The 22,661-nt window shown below is 50.9% G+C and overlaps 1 protein-coding gene and 1 pseudogene across 1 annotated transcript in view; one reads left to right on the top strand and one right to left on the bottom strand.

The window, feature by feature from the left end:
- Nucleotides 1-18,677, bottom strand: part of RHPN2 (rhophilin Rho GTPase binding protein 2) — a 90,483-nt gene extending 71,806 nt beyond the window's left edge. The window contains exon 1 of the mRNA XM_023229110.1: nucleotides 18,582-18,677. Coding sequence (XP_023084878.1) covers nucleotides 18,582-18,650 — 69 coding nt within the window. The 5' untranslated portion in view covers nucleotides 18,651-18,677. The remainder of the gene's footprint in view (nucleotides 1-18,581) is intronic.
- On the top strand, nucleotides 5,224-5,329 carry LOC111553949 (annotated as a pseudogene).
- Nucleotides 18,678-22,661: the final 3,984 nt, after the last annotated feature.

Raw genomic sequence — 22,661 nt, 5'->3', positions numbered from 1 at the left:
GCGTGAGCCACTGTGCCCGGTCTAGATCATATGATTTATTCTATGTTAATGATTTGAGGAACTATCAGACTCTTCAAAGGGGTTATACAATTTTACAATCCAACTAACAGCATGAGAGTTCCAATCCATCTACATCTTACCAATACAGGTGCTGGTCTGTCTTTTTTATTACAGCTATCCTATGTGTGTGCTGTCTCGCACTGTGGTTTCGAATTGTGTCTCCCTGACAGTTAATGGTGTTGAATATCTTTTCATGAACTTATTGGCCAACTGTATATCTTCTTCGAAGAAATATCAATTCAGATCCTTTGCACATTTTTTGTTTGTTTGTTTTGAAACAGGGTCTCAGTCTGTCACTCAGACTGGACTGCTACAGTGGTGTGATCTCGGCTCACTGCAGCCTTCACCTCCTGGGTTCAAGTGATTCTCCTGCCTCAGCCTCCTGAGCAGCTGGGACTCCAGGTGCATGCCACCACGTCCGGCTAATTGTTGTATTTTTTGGTAGAGACGGGGTTTCACCATTTTTTGCCAGGCTGGTCTTGAATTCCTGATCTCAAGCGATCTGCTTACCTTGGCCTCCCAAAGTGCTGGTCTTACAGGCGTGAGCCACCATGCCCGGCCCGCCTTTGCCCAGTTTTAAACTGGGTTGTCTTTTTATCTGTCTAGTTGAAAGTTATGATTTTTAATCTCTGCCAAGTTGACATGCAAAAATAGATAGCTCATTCTTCTAATGTGTATGTTTATTACAACAGTGAATGTAAAGGTTTTTCCATATAATCTTAACACTTTAATTTCTTTTTCAACAAATTATCTGTGTTCTCTGACCATTGTGCCCTGGGGTATTTGGATTACAACGTTTCATGCTAAAAGTTTAAGATTGGAATAAAAGCTGCATTTTAACTTAATGGTATTCTTCCCACCCTAGACAGGTAGAAGCCCCAGGACCTGAGTTAGGACCACATTCCTCTTTGACGCTTATCTCTAGGCCCTGCCCACTGCGGTTACTCCCTAGGAGCGGTGTGGCAGGCAGTATTATGTGGTGAAGAGACTGCCCTTTCTCTCTTGATGAGTCACATCTCAGGCCTGCACACACCTGGCCTCCCTGACCTCTGCCCAAGCCACACCCATGGCCTGGACCCCAGGGAGGGAGATGTGAGTTATCTATAGCGGAAACCTCCTCAGGAATCCCAGTATTCTCCTTCCAGAAAGATTTCTCATTCTTGGCCAGAATGGTCATGGCAGCTCACGCCTGTAATCCCAAGCACTTTGAGAGGCTGAGGCCAGAGGATCACTCGAGGCCAGGAGTTTCAGGCTGTGGTGCGCTATGATTGCGCCACTGCACTCCAGCCTGGATAACAGAGTGGGACTGTCTCTACAAAGAATAATAAAAATGCTAAAATAATAATAAAAATAAAAGACTTCTCATTCTCATTTCCCAGCAGGTCACCACCACCTGTCCCCGACATAGCCCCACAACCTAATTTTCCCTATCTCGCAAGGACGCATTCCCCCAATTCAAATTGCACAGATATTCAGAATCTGAGTTGGCTTCTGTTGTCAGGCTGGAGAGCAGTGGTGCGATCTCAGCTCACTACAGCCTCTGCCTCCTGGGTTCAAGTGATTATCTTCCCTCATCCTGCTGAGTAGCTGGAATTACAGGCACCTGCCACCACACCCAGCTAGTTTTTCTATTTTTAGTAGGGACGCGGTTTCACCATGTTGCCCAGGCTGGTCTTGAACCCCTGACCTCAGGTGATCCACCCGCCTCGGCTTCCCAAAGTGCTGGGATTACAGGCGTGAGCCATGGCACCCAGCCCTGGAATGGATTTTAAAATTAATATCGTTTAAAGCATTAAATGGTTTCCAATTTTGTCTTTTTTCAGATTTAAGATTAAAATATCTTTGGCCGGGTGTGGTAGCTCACGCCTGTAATCCCAACACTTTGGGAGGCCAAGGTGGGCGGATTACCTAAGGCCAGGAGTTCGAGAACAGCCTGGCCAACATGGCGAAACCCCGTCTCTACTAAAAATACAAAAAACTTAGCCAGGCATGGTGGCACGCACCTGTAATCCCAGCTACTGGAGAGGCTGAGGTGGCAGAATTGCTTAAACCCGAGAGGCGGAGGTTGCAGTGAGCCAAGATCGTGCCACTGCACTGCACTCCAGCCTGGGCAACAGAGCAAGACTCCGCCTCAAAGAAAAAAAAAAAAGAAAAGAAAACTTTAATGTTATGCTATTATAATTTAATATTAAAGAACTAAAATAACTGTTCGTCTCTTTCCTTTCCACTTCCAAAAATGATGATGATTCAGTTTGACTCTGAATTACCTGGATCACCACTGCTGTGTTTCATCTTACAGGGAAGCTTGAATAATTCCTTTATGTACATTCCCAGAGCTCAGATAAGCAGCCATTCCAGACTACGGACAAGAACGTTTTTTCTGTTCGTATACTTTCCCCAACTTCTGCTGGCCTGGAATCACTACGCGCTAACCAGCCCACAGATATGTGGTCAAGTTTCTAGATAAGGCACAGGAACACTTAGGGTTAGATTTGACGGAGTAATTGGACCTGAAACCACATTACTTATTCCTGACAGGTAGGAATGTTGGGCCCTGTTGGGGAACACAAGAAACACACACAGGACTGTGTGCGGAAACTTCCCCGAGAGGTAGATCTGCACAAGACTGCCAGAAAGAGTCCTTGGCATCACCAGAAACTATTAGCCATCTACTAGCCCCTGCCAGGGGCTGCTCTGTAGGGGACAAGGTGGCGGGTCCACCATCCCCACCCATACATTCCTCACCCCACTCCCTATCTTGTCTAATAACGAGACCTTAGCTCTGAACAAACAGCTTCGAGAACAGCCTCTGCAACTCAGAGACAGGGATTGGTTCTTGACAGAACACAGAGCTGCTTTGAAACTGGAGTGAAGGTTTGTACCAGGGACGGGGGTGGGGGGGTGGGGGTGAGGGGGGTGGGGTGCGGTTCCTCTCACACCTGTGGGGCCAACTGAGCTCTCCTGACCTCAGGGGCTGCTGTTGACAAGTTCTACAGTGAAGTGAGACTTTCTCCCCCTCCCAGAGTCTATTCCCTTCCCACACTAAGGTTCAGACATTTCCATCAGTCCCAAAACTTGAAGAGTGGGCAGAGTCAACACCCAAGAAAAGCAAGTACTGCGTGAACCCCCATGTCATCACCAGCTTTACAGGCAACTCCTGGGGCGGACCGCTTATGTGGACCCTGGTACAGCATCTCGGATCCCATGGTTCTGCAGCAAGGAGGTTATATGAGCAACTTGAGATCCTAGAGGCAGGCAGTAAAAGTCAGGGTGGGATTTAAGACCCTGTCCTGCCGGGCCCGGTGGCTCAAGCCTGTAATCCCAGCACTTTGGGAGGACGAGACGGGTGGATCACGAGGTCAGGAGATCGAGACCATCCTGGCTAACACGGTGAAACCCCGTCTCTACTAAAAAGTACAAAAAACTAGCCAGGCAAGGTGGCGGGCGCCTGTAGTCCCAGCTACTCGGGAGGCTGAGGCAGGAGAATGGCGTGAACCCAGGAGGCGGAGCTTGCAGTGAGCTGAGATCCGGCCACTGCACTCCAGCCTGGGCGAGAGAGCGAGACTCCGTCTCAAAAAAAAAAAAAAAAAAAAAAAAAAAAGACCCTGTCCTTCCTGCTGCTCCAGGATGAACAGTGAGGCAGTGTGAGCCGTAGGAATGCATGCAACTCCCAGACACCCCTTCATGGGTGATGGCTGCCCACCATCACCCCACATCTTTTGGGGGAACAGTGACGCCAGCCCACTCTCCCACCTCACAGCTCATGACGGCCTGGCCAGGGGTAGGGGTGTGTGTAAATCCATGCTCCCCCAACATCCTTTCCAAGGGGAAGAACATCTGACTTCTGCCTGGCCAGCTGGAAAACCAAAGCCTGAAGACAAGGGTCAGTCGAAACCCATAAGGAAGAGGTCCTCATTGGCCTTGAACCTGGGAGGCTGTGACACTGAGCAGGTGCAGCCGCCTTACCACCAGCAGAAGAGTGCCTCTCTAGACATGGAACCAACCCCAGGTGGGCTGAGCTGAGAAATAGCTTTGGCGATGTCATCTGAGCCCTGGATCAAGCCAGGCCTGAAGACATCCCTCTGTACTTTTCATTTACAGCAACCAATCCATTCCCTTCTTTGCTTAAGCCATTTTTTGCATTGAGGTACAATTTACATACAATAAAATACACATATTTTAAGTACATAGTTCAATGAGTTTGAACAAACGTATAAACCTGTGTAACCATCACTCCTATCAAAATACAAAACACAGAACATTTCCATTTCCATCATCCCCAGGCAACCAATACTCTGATTTCTATCACCACATATTTTTGTCTGCTTTTGAACTATGTAAATGTAATCAGATAGGATGTAGTCTCTGTGTCTGGTTTATTTTGCTTAATACCATGTTTTGCGATTCACCCATGCTGTTTCATTTACCAGTAGTTTGTTCCTTTTTTTTTTTTTTTTTTTGAGACAGAGTTTCGCTCTTGTTGCCCAGGCTGGAGTGCAGTGGTGTGATCTCGGCTCACTGCAAACTCCGCCTCCCAGGCTCAAGCGATTCTCCTGCCTCAGCCTCCCGAGTAGCTAGAATTGCAGGCACCCACCACCATGCCCGGCTAATTTGTTTGTTCCTTTTTTATTGTGGGGTAGAATTCTATTGGAGAAACGTACTACAGTGTGTTTATCTCCCGAAGCTATTTTGGATTAAATTTTCTGGCACCTGCAACTAAAAAAGTACTAACTCAAATAAGTTTACCCAGAGTGAAAACTCTTTTCTTTCCTTTGAGACACAGTCTCACTCTGTCACCCAAGCTGGAGTGCAGTGGCATGATCTCAACTCACTGCAACCTCCGCCTCCTGGACTCCAGCGATTCTCCTTAGCCACCTGAGTAGCTGGGATTTCATGTGCACGCCACCATGCCCGGCTAATTTTTGTATTTTTAGTAGAGACAGGGTTTCGCCGTGTTAGCCAGGCTGGTCTCAAACTCCTGGACTTAAATGATCCGTCCTCCTCTCCCTCCCAAAGTGCTGGGACTACAGGTGCGAGCCACCGCACCCGGCCTACAGCGAAAACTCTCTTTACATGTCACTTACATGCCTTAATGTACAGTCAGATTGTTCACCTGTAAGACGAGTATTTAAGAGCAGCATCTAGACAAAGCCTACAAGCAGGAAGATTGTACTTCCAGGGGTCATTTCTACAGTTCGTTACTAGAGAAGTTTCTCTGAACATGTACAGCAACCGTTTATATTAGTGTGGCACATACATACCTATCTGAAAGCTTCGAGTGCAGAAATGCAGACTCACCTCGCTTATAACTACTGTTCTTGAGCTCATAAAATACCTAAATAATGTGGTGTAACAACTAAATGTGTACCCAGAGAAAAGCCTTAGAATGTTATCCTAGGTGAAATCTATTCAGTGAACAGACAGATCACAGCTACAGTGACATTTCTGCTACTGTTACAAGTTTCTTACAAAGTGAGAAAGTGGCTGCTTAAAATCGGAAAGAGGCCCCGCATGGAGGCTCGCTTGTATAATCACGGCACTTTGGGAGGCTGAGGTGGGCAGAGTACTAGAGGTCAGCAGTTTGAGACCAGACTGGCCAACGTGGTGCAACCCTGTCTCTAGCAAAAAATACAAAAATTAGCCAGGCGTGGTGGCGTGTGCCTATAGTCCCAGCTACTCGGGAGGCAGAGGTTGCAGTGAGCCAAGAACTCGCCACTGCCCTCCAGCCTGGGTGACAGAGGGAAACCCTGTCTCAAAAAAAAAAAAAAAAAAAAGAATTAAAGTCAGAAAGAGAGCCCTTACCAAAAACAGGCCATGCTGGCACCTTGATCTTGGATTTCTAGCCTCTCGAATGATGAAAAATAAATTTGTGTTAAGTTTAAAATATAAATAAAACTGGAGGCAGGCACTTAATTAGGAAGAAAGGAAAGGGTGGTCAAGCTACTCCTGGAACAGGGCAGTTTTTCTTCCCCTCTGGGGGCCCCGCTCCATTCTGGGCTGTGACTGGCGCCTGCTTTGCCTCCACTGTAAGCAACAGTATGGGCCCTTCTTCCGCACAGCCGAAGATAAAGCTCGCACATGCAGCGGTGTTTTCAGCAAATTCAGGGCAATGTGCAAGCTTGGGATCTAAAGGTTCAGGCATAAAACTGAGTGAGAGATGACACAGTAGGGCTGGCCCAGCTCCCAGCTAGAGAGACCTTCCCACGGGATACAGGAAGGCAGGTGTTTTTAGCTGCTTCTCCAGCAAAGATTATTTTCTCTGCCTTTCTCACTCCTTCCTGGTTACACAATCCCTCACTCAACCACCAAACTCTGGAAAACAGAATTGCTTGTTTGTAAGTCAGCCAGAGCGACCAATGAGAAAACACAGAAAAGAGCGTGCCTTACCCTGCAATACACACATACATCTAATTTAACTTTTCACCACACTGGAGATTCAGGGCAGACTGGGTGGAAAGAATCTAGCTTGTCTATGTCCATAAAAATAAAAACATGCATTCAGTACTTGTTAACAGCCCTCCTGCCCTTCCAGGATCTCTGCCAGGTGTCAGGGCTGGAGGTTGGGGCCCAGCTGCCTCCCCCAGGAATCCCAATCCATTCACAGGGGGGTGGAGGGGGCCTCGATATGGATCAACACAGCCATGATATTTAGTTACAAGCTCCCTTCAGTCTGTTCCAGAAATCTCTATAAACCCCTACTGTGTGCTAATCAGTTATTTTTCAATATGCTGAATAACTTTTTTTAGATGAAGTCTTGCTCTGTCACCCAGGCTGGAATGCAGTGGCGCAATCTCGGCTCACCACAACCTCCACCTCTCGGGTTCAAGCGATTCTCCTGTTTCAGCCTCCTGAGTAGCTGGGATTACATGAATGTGCCAACACATCCGGCTAATTTTTGTATTTTTTTTTTTAGTAGAGACGAGGTTTCACCGTGTTGGCCAGGCTGCTCTCGAACTCCTGGCCTAAAGTGGGCTGCCCACCTCAGCCTCCCAAAATGCTAGGATCATAGGCGTGAGCCACCACACCCAGCCTTGAATAACTAGGTTTTACTGTGCCTCCCACATGAAATCATGAACATTTCCATGAATCAACTGTATTTCCAGATGAATGATCTGCTCATTTAAACTGGTAGGACACACTCACCAATAGTTTTAACAATTTTTTTTTTTAGATGGAGTCTCGCTGTTGTACAGGCTGGAGTGCAATGGCACGATCTCGGCTCACTACAACCTCCGCCTCCTGGGTTCATGCGATTCTCCTGCCTCAGCCTCCTGAGTAGCTGGGATTACAGGCGTATGCCACCATGCCTGGCTAATTTCTATATTTTTAGTAGAGATGGGGTTTCACCATGTTGGTCAGGCTAGTCTTGAACTCCTGACCTTGTGATCTGCCTGCCTTGGTCTCCCAAAGTGCTGGGATTACAGGCGTGAGCCATTGCACCCAGATACTCAGCTATCTTTTGTATTTTTTAGTAGAGACGTGGTTTCACCATGTTTGCCAGGCTAGTCTTGACTTCCTGACCTCAGGTGATCTGCCCACCTCAGCCTCACAAAGTGCTGGGATTACAGGTGTGAGCCACAGTGCCTGGTCCCTTATTTTTATTTTTGACATAGGATCTCACTCTGTTGCCCAGGCTGGAGTGCAGTGGCACGATCTCTGTTCACTGCAGCCTCAACATCCCGGGGCTCAGGCAATCCTCCCACCTCAGCCTCCTAAGAAGCTGAGACTACAGGTCCACACCATCACACCTGGCTAATTTTATTGTATTTTTTGTAGAGACAGAGTTTTGTCAATGCAGCCCAGGCTGGTCTTGAACTCCTGAGCTCATGTGATCCACCACCCTGGCCTCCTAAAGTGCTGGGATTACAGATGTGAGCCACTGCATCCAGCCTTGTTCTTGACCATCTGCCCTTTTTTCTTTTTTTGACATAATCTTGCTCTGTTACCCAGCAGGCTGGAGTGCAGGGGCACAATCTTGGCTCACTGCAACCCCCACCTCCCAGGTCCGACTGATTCTCCTGCCTCAGCCTTCTGAGTAGCTGGGATTACAGGCACACAGCACCATACCTGGCTAATTTTACATTTTTAGTAGAAATGGGGTTTCACCATGTTGTCCAGGCTGGTCTCGAACTCCTGAACTCAAACGATCCTCCTGTCTCGGACTCCCAAAGTGCTGAGATTATAGGACTGAGCTACCGTGCTGGTCCCCTTTTCTCTTGTTACAATCAAATGGAAACCCGGCCATAGGGAATTCCGAGGGCTGAATGGGCAGCCCCGAGGGACTCGCATCATTTACCGTGGTGTCTCCATCCCTGGTGCTCCAAGTGGGGGACCTTGTCCTCACCTGGCACCCATTACTGCTGCTCTGCCAGACACCCAGCCTCTGGCTGAGCAGTACCTGCAGTTCAACTGTGTCCAGTTCGACTGGCTACCACCAATGCAGCCTTTGTGTCACGGGACTCTGGTACCTGAGCCAAAGGAGGAAGTGTTGATCAGGCCAAAGCCAATGCCCAGTACCATCAGGTGGTGTCGTGGCAACCATCCAAATAGCCCCAGGAAACAAGGGACATTTACAGTGTTACAGGTCATCACGTTGTCTCTCCTCTGAGTCACCCTGAAAATTCTGTTTCGGCCAGGGGACACCTCCCAGCCACAATCCCACAGTTGAGGACTGTTGGTCAGGCAGGCCCTGGAGGCTGACAGCAGATACCATGCAGCTGGGCAGACCCTCTCCAAGGCCACAGTCAGCCTGGATCCAGCCTGGCCTTCAAGATCTGGCTTAGGGCTGGGTGCAGTGGTTCACATGTGTATTAGTCCACCACTGAGATGGGAGGATCGCTTGAGGCCAGGAGTTCAAGACCAGCCTAGGCAACACAGTAAGACCCTATCTCTACAAGAAAAAAAAAAAAAATCAGCCAGGTGTGGCGATTTTTAATCACACCTGTAGTCCCAGCTACTTGGGAAGCTGAGGCAGGAGGATCACTTGAGCCCAGGAGGTCAAGATTACAGTGAGCTACGACAGTGCCACTGCACTCCAGCCTTGGCGACAGAGCCAGATTCTGTCATCTTTAAAAAAAAAAAAAAACAGGGCCGGGAGCGGTGGCTCAAGCCTGTAATCCCAGCACTTTGGGAGGCCGAGGCGGGCGGATCACGAGGTCAGGAGATCGAGACCATCCTGGCTAATACGGTGAAACCCTGTCTCTACTAAAAATACAAAAAAAAAAAATGAGCTGGGCGAGGTGGCGGGCGCCTGTAGTCCCAGCTACTCGGGAGGCTGAGGCAGGAGAATGGCCTAAACTCAGGAGGCGGAGCTTGCAGTGAGCTGAGATCCGACCACTGCACTCCAGCCTGGGCGACAGAGTGAGACTCCGTCTCAAAAAAAAAAAAAAAAACAAAACTGATTCAGACCATGATGGGGAATCAGGAATGGGGTCGGCATCAGCAGCCTTTACTCTCCTCTGCCTCCCTCCCTCTCCACCTGGAAACTGACTCAAGGCTTCAAGGGGATGGATCTAAACAGCCAGAGGGGTGGTGTCAGTACCAATAGAGCTGGAGCTGCTGATCCCACATGACCTAGGCCGTGCCTGGTGGACTCAGCCCATCAGCAGGCTTCCTTATTCAAACGTGCGCTCATAAAGGATGCACACAAGTGTCTACCATGAAATTAGCCCTTGCTAAGATGAATGCTGCTCATTCATCAACGAGCAGATCCCTGCTCCTTGCAGAGAGAAGACTGCAAGGAGCTTCTGGGTTAAAAAAAAAAAAAAAAAAAAAAATTATCCTTCTTTCTCTGCCGGAGCCTCCAGGAAGCCCAGCACCCAGCTTCAACACGGACCATAAACCAGGACACAATGAACTCGGAGGCCCTGTCCAGCCTGGAGGTTACTGTGAATAAGAAACAACTTCTCCTACAGCTCTTGAGTAAAAACAATAGAGCTAACTTCATTTTGGGGCATTAGCATTCCCAAAGGATAAAGAGGCAGAGATAAGAAGTGACAATGCCTCACTGTGTACTCACTCTCCTCTTCCACATAGTGCCAAGACCTTTCATTTTGGGCCTTTCAACGGCCTGGGGAAAGGCTTTCTCTAGTTTGCTTCCAGCTGCTTTTCTTTTTTTTTTTTTTTTTTTTTTTTGAGATGGAGTTTTTTTGCTCTTGTTGCCCAGGCTGGAGTACAATGGCATGATCTCAGTTCACCGCAACCTCCGCCTCTCAGGTTCAAGTCATTCTCCTGCCTTAGCCTCTCAAGTAGCTGGGATTACAGGCATGTGCCATCGCACTCGGCTAATTTTGTATTTTTAGTAGAGATGGGGCTTCTCCATGTTGGTCAGGCTGGTCTCGAACTGCCAACCTTAGGTGATCCACCTGCCTCGGCCTCCCAAAGTGATGTGATTACAGGCATGAGCCACCACTCCCAGTCTTCCAGCTGCTTTTCTTCATGGCCAAGAACAGATTTTCCTGTGAGTTTTAGTACTATGGGGTACAGGGGCAGTCACAGAAAAGGAATCTCTATCAGGATGCAGCAGTCTAGAAATTACATTACTCTGCATTTCACTACAGGCCAGAGCACAATAATTCTTCCAAGATTTTCAGTAGGAAGAGCATAAAAATCTGGGGAAAAGAAGTTGTATTTCTATTCCTTGTAAGTTAAGAAAGTAATTTATAGTAATCTTACAGAGCTGTACCTCTGTTTAAACACAGTAACATAATGAGAAAGAAGAAAACACGGTGAGAAGCCAGGGAAAGCTGGGTGCGGTGGTTCATGCCTGTAATCCCAGCACTATGGAAGGCTGAGGCTTGGGCCCAAAGAGTTCGAGACCAGACTGGGCAACATAGTGAGACCCTGCCTCTACAAAAAATTTAAAAATTAGCCAGGCTTTGTGACTCATGCCTGTTGTCCCAGCTACTCATGAGGCTGAGATAGGAGGATTGCTGGAGCCAGGGAGGTTGAGGCTGCAGTGAGCTATGATCATGCCACCGCACTTCAGCCTGGATGACACAGCAACACCCTGTCAGAAAAAAAAAAAAAAAAAAAAGAAAAGAAAAGAAAGAAAAAAGTGAGAGACATGATTTTATAATAGACCTGAGGCTGGGCATGGTGGTTCATGCCTATAATCCCAGCACTTTGGGAGGCCAAAGCGGGCAGATCGCCAGAGGTCTAGAGTTTGAGACCAACATGAAGCACCCTTGTCTCTACTAAAAACACAAAATTAGCCAGGCATGGTGGTGCATGCCTGAGGCACATCACTTGAACCCGGGAGGTGGAGGTTGTGGTGAGCCAGGACTGCGTCACTGCACTCCTGCCTGGGTGACAGAGTGACACTCCATCTCAAAAAAAAAAAAGGTAGAAAAAAAAAATAGACCTGAAAGGTTTCTTTTCTCAGAGACCTCCCAAGGTGCCAGCCCAGACCTGAGGTCTGTACTGGGGGTGTCCATTTCCAACCTGAGGCTAAGTTACGTCTTGAGGCTCTGTACAGCCAAGTCACCCTACCTGATTCCAAAAAGACCAATTAACAAGGGGACTCCCGGGCTGGGCGTGGTGGCTCATGCCTATAATCCTAACACTTTGGGAGGCCAAAGAGGACAGATCACCTGAGGTCGGGAGTTTGAGACCAGCCTGACCAACATGGAGAAACCCTGTCTCTACTAAAAATACAAAAATTAGCTGGACATGGTGGCTCATGCCTGTAATCCCAGCTACTGGGGAGGCTGAGGCAGGAGAATCGCTTGAACCCAGGAGGTGGAGGTTGCGGTGAGCTGAGTTTGTGCTATTGCACTCCAGCATGGGCAACAAACGGAAACTCTGTCTCAAAAAAAACAAGGGGACTCCCTCCATCCCCCTCCAGTGACTGTCTTACACATTCAGGACCCACACCCAGCCCACATAAGGGACTTCTGAGCAATTAGGTACACAAAAACACAGCTGAAGCTCTGATTAAGGCCTGTGGACCACCCTACTTTTTGCTCTCTAAAGCCAAGAGGCTGATTCCAGGCCAGGCACAGTGGCTCACACCTGTAATCCCAGCACTTTGGGAGGCCAAGGCGGGCGAATCACTTGAGGTCAGGAGTTTAGGACCAGCCTGGACAACATTGTGAAACACCATTTCTACTGAAAATACAAAGATTAGCTGGACACGGTGGCGGGCGCCTGTAATCCCAGCTACTTGAGAAGCTGAGGCAGGAGTATCGCTTGAACCCTGGAGGCAGAGGATGCAGTGAGCCACGAGTGCACCACTGCACTCCAGCCTGGGCAACAGAGCAAAACTCCATTTCAAAAAAACAAAAAAGGCCAAGAGGCAGATTCCTTTTCAAGCATGGCGGGAGCTATCCCAACAAAGCACCAACTCCCAGCACTGCTCAGCACTCCAGGAAACGAGACCTGCTGGGAACTGCTGCCAAAGAAACCATATCGAGTCACGGTCCGGAGTGCCCCAGAACCTAACCAGGGGTCAGGCACCGAGCTGTCGCTCCATAAATCCTTTTCGGATGAATGGAGCATAATGTCATTTTAAAGAAAAGGGGAGGGAAGGCATGACACAGAGAACAGGATGAAAGAGAAGCCTGACTTCAGTGGAAATTCATTTGATCCTTAAGTGTGCACAAAATCCCAACAGTCGCCAGGCGCGGTGGCTCACGCCTGTAATCCCAGCACTCTGGGAGGTCGACAAGGGCAGATCACGCGGTCAAGAGGTTGAGACCATCCTGGCCAACATGGTGAAAGCCCAGCTCTACTAAAAATACAAAAATTAGCTGGGCATGGTGGTGCGTGCCTATAGTCCCAGTTACTTGGGAGGCCGAGGCAGAAGAATCACTTGAACCCGGGAGGTGGAGGTTGCAGTGAGCTGAGATCGTGCCATTGCACTCCAGCCTGGCAAAAGAGCCACACTCCGTCTCAAAACAAACAAAAACAAAAACAAAAACAAAAATCCCAACAGTCAAAATACAGCACCAGGTGCAGGGACTCCCACCTATAATCCCAGCACTTTGGGAGGCCAAGGTGGGTGGATCACTTGAGGTCAGGAGTTCGAGACCAGTCTGACCAATATGGTGAAACCCCGTCTCTACTGAAAAATACAAAAATTAGCCGGGCATGGTGGCGTACATCTGTAGTCTCAGCCACTCGGGTGGCTGAGGCATGAGAATCGCTTGAATCCAGGAGGTGGAAGTTGCAGGGAGCTGAGATTGTGCCACTGGCACTCCAGCCTGGGGGACAGAGCAAGACTCCATCTCAAAAAAAAAAAAAAAATACAAGAAGGAAAGCCCCCTACTGGCTCAGCCACACAATGAATGCAGCAGCTTTTGGCAATCTTCACCCCCTCCTTAACTCTTGGGACCCCTCCCCAGCCCACCTTCTCCCTGAATCTCCAGCCATTCCCCACCCAACTTCTTCACTTTTGTCTTTTCCTTCTTCTTTTTTGTGACGGAGTCTCGCTCTGCTGCTCAGGCTAGAGTGCAGTGGCGTGATCTCGGCTCACTGCAACCTCCACCTCCCAGGTTCAAGTGATCCTCCTGCCTCAGCCTCCGAGGAGCTGGGATCACAGGTGCCCACCACCACGCATGGCTAATTTTTTGTATTTTTAGTAGAGACAGGGTTTCACCGTGTTGGCCAGGCTGGTCTCGAACTTCTGACCTCAGGTGATTCGCCCACCTCGGCCTCCCAAAGTGCTGGGATTACAGGCATGAACCACTGCACCCTGCCACACCTTTGTCTTTAACCAGCTCTGGGCTTCCACATTCTAAAACAAAGCTGCCTTCTCTCTTCTCAGCTCCCCTCTTTCTCCAGCAATATCTTCCCTGCCCTTCTTCCCCTGTACCCTGTCACACTGACTTTTGTCCCCAATTCTCAAACATGCATTTCCTAACGACTCCTAAGGGACTAAATCCAGGACCTTCCCCACATTCATCTGACTTGTCAAGCCTCGCTCCACTAACAAGACTGACCTCTCAGCTTCCTAGACCTGGCCACCCTTCTGGCTTTCCTCCCACCTCTCCACCCACCCCTTAAGTGGAGGAACTATTCCCTTCTAGCCCAGATCCTTTCACTCGATACCCCAACTGCCTCCCAATTGGTGCCACCCAAAACTGCATCTCCAGGCAGGGCGCCTGCATGGCTGCTGGGCCCATGGAGTGGGCTCTCCACCTGGACCGCCATGTGGATATCCCATGGGGGCCTCAAGTCTACCCATCCACACACTAGCCTCCGTGTTCACCCCATCTCGACGAGGCGCATGACAAGACGCCTCAGGCAGGCATTGTGACTTTTTTTTTTTTGAGACAGGTTAGAATGCAGTGGCGTGATCTCCGCTCACTGCAGCCTGCACCTCCCAGGATCAGGGATCCTCCTACCTCACCCTCCTGAATAGGTGGGACCACAGCGGGGTACCACCACACCTGGCTAATAGACAGGCATTTTGGATTATCATTGGCAGCTCCTTCCCTGCCATAACCTGTTACATCAGTTCTTTCCCTCTCTGCCAGATACTGCCTTTTTCCAGCTTTATCATTCCAACCCCCTCGTCACTGGAATCCCTGCCTTCAGTGTGGACCCCTGGTCTGAGTTAAGGGTGCAACCTGGTGGAAAGAACGGGTTTTTTTTTTTTTTTTTTTTTTTTGAGACAGGGTCTCACTCTGTCATCCAGGCTGGAGTGCAGTGACGCGGTAACAGCTCACTGCAGCCTCGACCTCGTGGGCTCCGGATATCCTCCCACCTCGGCCTCCTGAGTATATGAGATTACAGGAACACACCACTATGCCAGGCTGATTTTTAAACTTCTTGTAGAGATGGGGTTTTGCTATGTTGCCCAGGGTGGGTTTGAATTCCTGGCCTCAAGCAATCCTCCCACCTTGGCCTCCCAAAATGCTGGGATTACAGGTGTGAGGCACTGCACCCCACTCACAGCACTTTCTGTCACTGACTGCATCATCAGTAGTCCATAACAGAGAAGGAAGGGCAAAGATGACAGGTATTACAAGGGGCTAAATCCTCCCTATGCCTCCCTGCCGGGCTCCACCATAGCTTCTTCCCCATCCCCCACCCATTCACCATTCAGGTGTCAAAGCGGTCTTTCTCTTACACAAATCTCACAGGTCTGGTCCTGCTTTAAATACTTTGATGGATTCCACAGTTCCCAGGTCAAGCAAGATGCATGACCCTGAAGTGCCTGGCTCCGACTAACACCTCCACAACCTGGGGATGCCTACAAAGCACTCACAAGTCCACAGCTCTGTCCAAGTTGTTTCTTCTTCCTGAAGGGCTCTTCCTCCCCTTTCATCTGGATAGCACCTGCCTTTCTTTTTTGGAGGGGGTGGGTTGGGGGGAACAGAGTCTCGCTCTGTCACCAGGCTGGAGTGGTGCAGTGGTGCGATCTCGGCTCACTGCAACCTCCGCCTCCCAGGTTCAAGGGATTCTCCTGCCTCAGTCTCCCGAGGAGCTGCGATTACAGGCGCCTGCCACTACACCCAGCTAATTTTTATATTTTTAGTAGAGACAGGGTTTCACCATGTAGGCCAGGCTGGTCTCAAACTCCTGACCTCAAGTGATCCACCTGCCTCAGCCTCTCAAAACACTGGGATTACAGGCATGAGTCACTGCGCCTGGCCAGCACCTGCCTTTCATTCGTTTTGTTTTGTTTTCATTTTATTTTTTAAAATTTTTTATAGAGCCAAGGTCTTGCTATGTTGCCCAGGCTGCTCTGGAACTCCTGGCTTCAAGAGATCCACCTACCTTGGCCTCCCAAACTACTGGGATTACAGGTGTGAGCCATCACACCTGGCCCTCATTTGCTTTAGGTCAAACTGGCTCAGGTCATAGATCAGGAAAGATTCAACGTCAACACCTTTTATTTTCCTAGGACAAATAGACTCTTTGAACTGGTATGACTTAACACGGAGTAGCACAACAATTGTTCCAAGGTCTCATTTTCAAAATTGACGGTTTTAATTGTAAAGCAATAATTCCTCTTATATTGCACCCTTGATTCTCTCATCGAACACCAGAGAAACTGCATCTAAAAAACACCCCACTTTAGGAGGCCGAGGTGGGCAGATCACCTGAGGTCAGGAGCTCAAGAACAGCCTGGCTGACACGGCGAAACCTTGTCTCCACCAAAAATACAAAAGTTAGCCAGGCATGGTGGTACGCACCTGTAGTCTCAGCTATTGGAGAGGCTTAGGTGGGAGAATCACTCAAACCTGGTAGATGGAAGTTGTAGTGAGCCGAGATCGTGCCACTGCACTCCAGCCTGGGCAACAGGAAAATAAATAAAGCCAGGCGCAGTGGCTGACACCTGTAATCCCAGCACTTTGGGAAGCTGAGGTACGTGGATCACTTAAGGTTAGGAGTTCAAGACTAGACTGGCCAACACGGTGAAACCCCGTTTCTACTAAAAATCAAAAAATTAGCCAGGCGTGGTAGCAGGCGCCTGTAATCCCAGCTACTTGGGAGGCTGAGGCAGAACTGCTTGAACCCGGGAGGCAGAGGTTGCAGTGAGCCAAGATCACACCACTGCACTCCAGCCTGAGCAACAGAGTGAGACTGTCTCATAATAACAATAAGAAGAAGAAGTAGATAAATAAACGAAAAACACCCAACTATGCAGCTTTCCCAGCTCTCTTGCCCTTCACCCTTTCCCAGAAGGGAGCAAGAAGTCCTTTCCTGGGCTCACAGACATGAAGGGCTCCCACAGGAAAACGTGTTCTGGGAGGCTTGGAACCACGCCTCACAGGTGTGCTCCTCTCGCTGCCATTTTCCCCCAGGTGCTGCTGGAGTTCCAGAGCTACACCTGCTCAGAGAACAATCTGGGGAGGAAAAGTCCCAGAGAGAGGCAGCAACTTGCGGGAGGACACACAGCAATTTTGTGGGAGTGGCTCTCAGGCCCCGAGGACAGACATAGGAATTCCCAGGCCAGGCCCTCCCCCTGCAATTCCATGGCCTGTGATCCTCTGTCCCAAATGCCACACATAATTAGAAGTTATAATCCTGTAATTCCATGATGACATCTTTGAACTTAAATATACCTCAAAACTACTTTTTTTTTTTTTTTAATGCTAAAAGCAACTTCACAAAAAAGAAGTTTTCCCACTCTGTCCCACACTGTCCTGCCCAGGACTCCTCACCAGTGAGCAAAGCCCAAAGTCTCTCTGTGTCACCTGGGAGACGGAGGAAGATGCCAAGACTATTTAGGAACTGGATCCTAAGGCTGTGAACAATTAAGAATTGATTCGTTTATGGGAAAGTTTCACTTCCCTATTTATAATTATGCACTGTCGTATCTATCAAAAAAACGAAAATCAACAACAATCTCTCCATCCACTCAGGGATCACTGGCCAAGAGCCAAAAGCTATTTTTAGACTTGCTCAGGACCTGGAGGGAGGAAGGCGTGGAAGGTATCACCAGGACTCCCGGCTCCAAAGCATCTTTGTAGCCCAGGCCCTGCCGCCTGCGGGTATCCCAGGGCCCCTGCTCCGCAGGCTGGGGTCGCTTTTGAGGCACTGAGCTCCCTGACTGTTATCTTCTGGGCAGAAGTCCGCAGTGTGAGCCCAGGAGCTCCTGAACGTGCCAAGAGCCAGCGAGGCCCGCACCCGCCGCCAGCCCCCGCCAAGTCTCCCGAACAACAAGACAAATCCGCTTTGGCACACAGTGAGACGCACAAGACCGTGGGCCTCACCTGCAGTGCTCACGCCCTCCTGGACGACCCGGAGCCGGGGAGGGGGCAACGCCAGAGGCTCCCTCCCACCAGCGGCTCTCCCCTGCTCACTGAAAAGTCCCACAGGCGGACGTTGGAAGTATTTTGGAGGCAAAAAGAGACCGCCGGCCGGGCGCAGTGGCTCCCGCCTGTAATCCCAGCACTTTGGGAGACTGGGGAGGGAGGATCCCTTGAGCCCGAGTTCGCGACCAGTCTGGGAAACAGAGCGATACCCCAGTCCTAAAAAAATGAACGTGGCGAGGTGCCGCGCCTGCAGTCCCAGTTACTCGGGTGGCTGAAGCGGGAGGATCGCTGGATCCCAGGAAGTCGAGGCTGCAGTGAGCTATAAACGCGCCACTGCACTCCAGCCTGGGCGACAGAACGCCTAAAATAAATATGAGACCGCCAACCCGCCTGGGATGGTCTGTCTCCACCCGCGCTCCCACTAAGCGCTCCTAACGCGCCCAGAGGCCAAGGGCGCCAGCGCAGCCAGGAACGGCTTCTTTCCCCAGGCACCAGGGATCGCAAGCGAGGGGTGGCGGCGAGTGGAGGGGGAGACCCAACCACCCCTCCAGGTCCTCCGCCCGCACCTGCGCGGGGCGGCCACATGCGCCTCCCCTACTCCCCGCCCAGCCCCGGATGCCACCTGCCCGGGACGCCGGGGACACCGCCGCCCCCCTCCTCCCCGCCGGCCTCCGTCAGGCCAGCGCCGGCCCAGTGAGCCCCCTCCCCCTCCTGGCCTGGTGGACCCCGACCGCGCGCTCCTACAGCCCCTGCAGGGCCTGGGGGAAAGGCGGTCTGGGGCCCGCAGTTCCCCGCCCGCCCGAAGTCGCACACCTTCCGAAAGTAGCCGTCGTTCTCCTTCTCCAGCGGCTGGGGGGCCGCGGGCAACAGCGCATCGGTCATGCTGGCGGCGCGGGAGCAGAGGGCGGACTGAGGCGCGGCGGCTGAGACTGGCCGGAGAGGACTGCGGCCCCGCCCGTAGCCCCGCCCTTCCCCGCCCCTCCACTCCAGTCCCGTCTGGCGGCCCTTCTAGCCCCGCCTGGGGCCGAGCCCGGGAGCCCTGGAGACGCGCCCCGCCCCTTGGCGGGCCCAGAGCCCGTGCCCCTTGCGGCGCTCGTCACCGGAGCCCTGTGCCCTGGGCGCGGCGCCTCGGGGTTGTCTCTGGGCGTCGTGGCTGGCTCAAGTTTGCGAGCGCCGCGAGAGCGCAGGGAAGGCACGGGGGTCTCCGGGGCCGCAGCGAAGCCCTGGCTGTGGACCTGCGCCCTGCCCTGGAGCCCAGGGAATCAGTGAGGAGGGCGTGGGTCCAGGCGCGTCCCTCCCGGGTGAAGCCGGCGCGCCGCGGGGGAAGGGGCCACACTCGACGCCACGTCGAGGGCGCGGCGGTAGCTCTGGGCCCTGGGCCCAGCGGTCTAGAAAAGCTTTTCCCAGGAGGGGAGCCCATGGCCAAGGGAGTGTTGATTGCGCCGCCGAGCGCCTTGCCCGGACTACTCGGGCTTGTTGGCATGGGGTCAACTCAGCCGATCCCCCCGTCCCCGCTGCAAAGACAAGTGGGATCCCCTGGGCTCGCGGACGTCCCTGAGAGAGGGGAGCAGGAGGGGTTTTGTGCCCCAGACACGGCGGATGTCCTTGAACACATCTTTTTTTTTTAAGAGATGGGACCTCGCTCTGTCGCCCAGGATGGAGGTCAGTGTTGCGATCTCGGCTCTTTGCAGCCTCGACCTCCCAGGATCAAGCGATGCTCCAGCCTCGGCCTCCCAAGTAGCGGGGACTGCAGGCGCGTGCCAACACGCCTGGCTTTTTTTTTTTTTTTTTGAGACAGAGTCTCGCCCTGTCGCCCAGGCTGGAGTGCGATCTCGACTCACTGCAACCTCAGCCTCCCGGGTTCAAGCGATTCTCCTCTCTCAGCCTCCCCAGTAGCTGGGACTACAGGTGGCCACCACCACACCCGGCTAATCTTCAGTAGAGACAGTTTCACCTTGTTGGCCAGGCTTGTCTTGAACTCCTGACCTCGTGATCCGTCCGCCTGCCGGCCTGCCTCCCTAAGTGCTGGGATTACAGGCGTGAGCCACCGTGCCCGGATTTTGTTTTTTTGTTGCTGTTGTTAACAGATGCGGAGTCTCACTATGATATCCAGGCTGGCCTCGAACTCCCGACCTAAGTGATCCTCCCTCGTCAGCCTCCCAAAGGGCTGGGATTACAGGTGCTGGCCATTGCACCCAGCCCGGAGCACGGTTCTTCACCACCACTACAGACCTCGATTTTCTCGGCTGCAAAATGGGGCTCTTTTATTATTCTTGGATTCTTTTTTTCTCGGGCTGATGGAGGGTAGTAGGACAAAAGTGAGTGTTGGAAAGTAGGGATGAACTTAGTTTAGGAGGGAAAGGGTGACCCATGGGGACAGGGTTTGTATCAGTCTCCCACCAACCTCCTGCTGGCTGCTAGACTCTGTGGGCAGATGCCTGGCAGCACTTGAAGCCAGGACCTTGCCACCTAAGCAGGGACACCCAGCCCGCGGGGCCATGCTCCTCCCGGCCACTGCTTGCTGTTACAACTGCTTCTCCCCCCAACAAAGGGACCGCTCTCAGCGATCGCAATAGATGTCACAGGTCTCAGCTACTCAGGAGACTGTAGCCTGCAGTCTCGGCTACTTAGGAGACTGAGGCAGGAGGATTCCTTGAGCCCAGGAGGTGGAGGCTGCAGTGAGCTATGATCATTGCCACTGCACTCCAGCCTGGGCAACAGACCAAGACTCTGTTTAAAAATAAATAAATAGGCCAGGCACAGTGGCTCATGCCTGTAATCCCAGCACTTTGGGAGGCTGAGGCGGATGGATCATCTGAAGTCAGGGGTATGAGACCAGCCTGACCAACATGGTGAAACGCCGTCTCTACTAAAAAAAAAAAAAATGAAACATTAGCTGGGCCTGATGGCACACGCCTGTGATCCCAGCTACTCGGGAGGCTGAGACAGGAGAATTGCTTTAACCTGGGAGGCGGAGGTTGCAGTGAGACGACATTGGGCCACTGCACTTCAGCCTGGGCAACAAGAGCTAAACTCCGTCTCAAGACAATAATAATAATAATAAAATAAATAAATAAATAGGCCGGGCACGGTAGCTCACGCCTGTGATCCCAGCACTTTGGGAGGCCAAGGCGGGAGGATCAGGAGGTCAGGAGTTTGAGACCAGCCTAACCAACATGGTGAAACCCGTCTCTACTAAAAATATAAAAATTGGCCGGGCATGCTGGCATGTGCCTGTAATCCCAGCTATTCAGGAGGCTGAGGCAGGAGAATCGCTTGAATGCGGGAGGTGGAGGTTGCAGTGAGCCCAGATCGTGCCACTGCACTCCAGCCTGGGCAACACAGCGAGACGCTGTCTCAAATAAGTAAGTAAATACATAAATAATGTAAAAAATAGAAAGGATGAAGAGTAAGAAAAGGACGCATGGTGTTAAAGACACACCAGCCCACCCAAAGACTACTTCCTGAGCATCTTCAGCAGAAAGGGGCACCTCTGTATGAGTCCCAGCGGGGCATCTCCTGGCCATATGAGCCATCTGAGTGTCAGTGCTTGGGGCTGCAGCTGCGCAGAACCAGACATCGTTAGACATTCTCATGACTCATCGCAGTGGTACCCCACGTCTGTTCTTTTATCTCTGATCCCACCATGACCAGGAAATTAGAACTGCCGAGGCTGACCCAACAGGACAGCAGCATCTCACTTCCTATTTGTCAACCCCATTGGTGGTCTGTGCAACAAGAACCACCCATGAGCCCCTGTGCTACTAACAAAAGAGCTGGGTGGGAACTTCTGAGCTATGCAAAAGATTAAAATCTCAACTGCAAACAACTGTTTTGTTAAGTCCCATTTTACCATCTGGTTTAGGTCAGCAGGTGGCTGCCTGTCCAGGGACCCAGTTCCTCCAAGTAAAATTGAAGTGTCACGTCCTAAGACCTTCTTGTTGACAAAAGGAACATTGGTTTTTGAGGATAACCCGACATACATCCTCTCTTGGGGAATCTGATGAAGTTTGCCAAATTAAATGCAGAAGTTATAAGATAATCCTTGAATGAATAAAAATCACTGCAAATATTAAACTCAACTTTGCAATTTTTTTTCTTTTCTTTTTCTTTCTTTCTTTTTTTTTTTTTGAGACGGAGTCTCCCTCTGTTGCCCAGGCTGGAGTGCCATGGCACAACCTCAGCTCACCACAACCTCCACCTCCCAGGTTCAAGTGATTCTCCTGCCTCAGTCTCCCTAGTAGCTGGGATTACAGGCATGCGCCACCATGCCCTGCTAATTTTTTGTATTTTTAGTAGAGATGGGGTTTCAGCATGTTGGCCAGGCTGGTCTTGAACTCCTGATCTCAGGTGATCCACCTGTCTCGGCCTCCCAAAGTGCTGGGATTACATGCATGAGCCACTGTGCCTGGCCCATTTTGCAATTTTTGTAAAAATAATTCTTAGAAATTGCCAGGCCCAGTGGCTCTCACCTGTAATCCCAGCACATTGGGAGGACAACGCAAGAGGATCACTTGAACCCAGGAGTTCAAGACCATCCTGGGCAACATACTGAAACATCCATCTCTACAAAAAAATTTAATTAATTAGACAAGAGTGGCCAGGCGCAGTGGCTCACGCCTGTAATCCCAGCACTTTGGGAGGCTGAGGCGGGGGGATAACTTGTGATCAGAAGTTCGAGACCAGCCTGGCCAACATGGTGAAACCCTGTCTCTACTAAAAATGCAAAAAATTAGCTGGACGTGGTGGCAGGCACCTGTGATCCCAGCTACTCAGGAGGCTGAGGCAAGAGAATCACTTGAACTCGGGAGGTGGAGGTTGCAGTGAGCCGAGATCGCGCCACAGTACTCCAGCCTGGGCAACAGAGTGAGACTCCATCTCAAAAAAAAAAAA

The sequence above is a fragment of the Piliocolobus tephrosceles genome, chromosome 21 (genome assembly GCF_002776525.5).
Source record: "Piliocolobus tephrosceles isolate RC106 chromosome 21, ASM277652v3, whole genome shotgun sequence".
In the NCBI taxonomy this organism is placed as follows: Eukaryota; Metazoa; Chordata; class Mammalia; order Primates; family Cercopithecidae; genus Piliocolobus; species Piliocolobus tephrosceles.
Note: the sequence above shows the minus strand (reverse complement) of the source record. Positions and strands in the feature narration are given on the sequence as shown.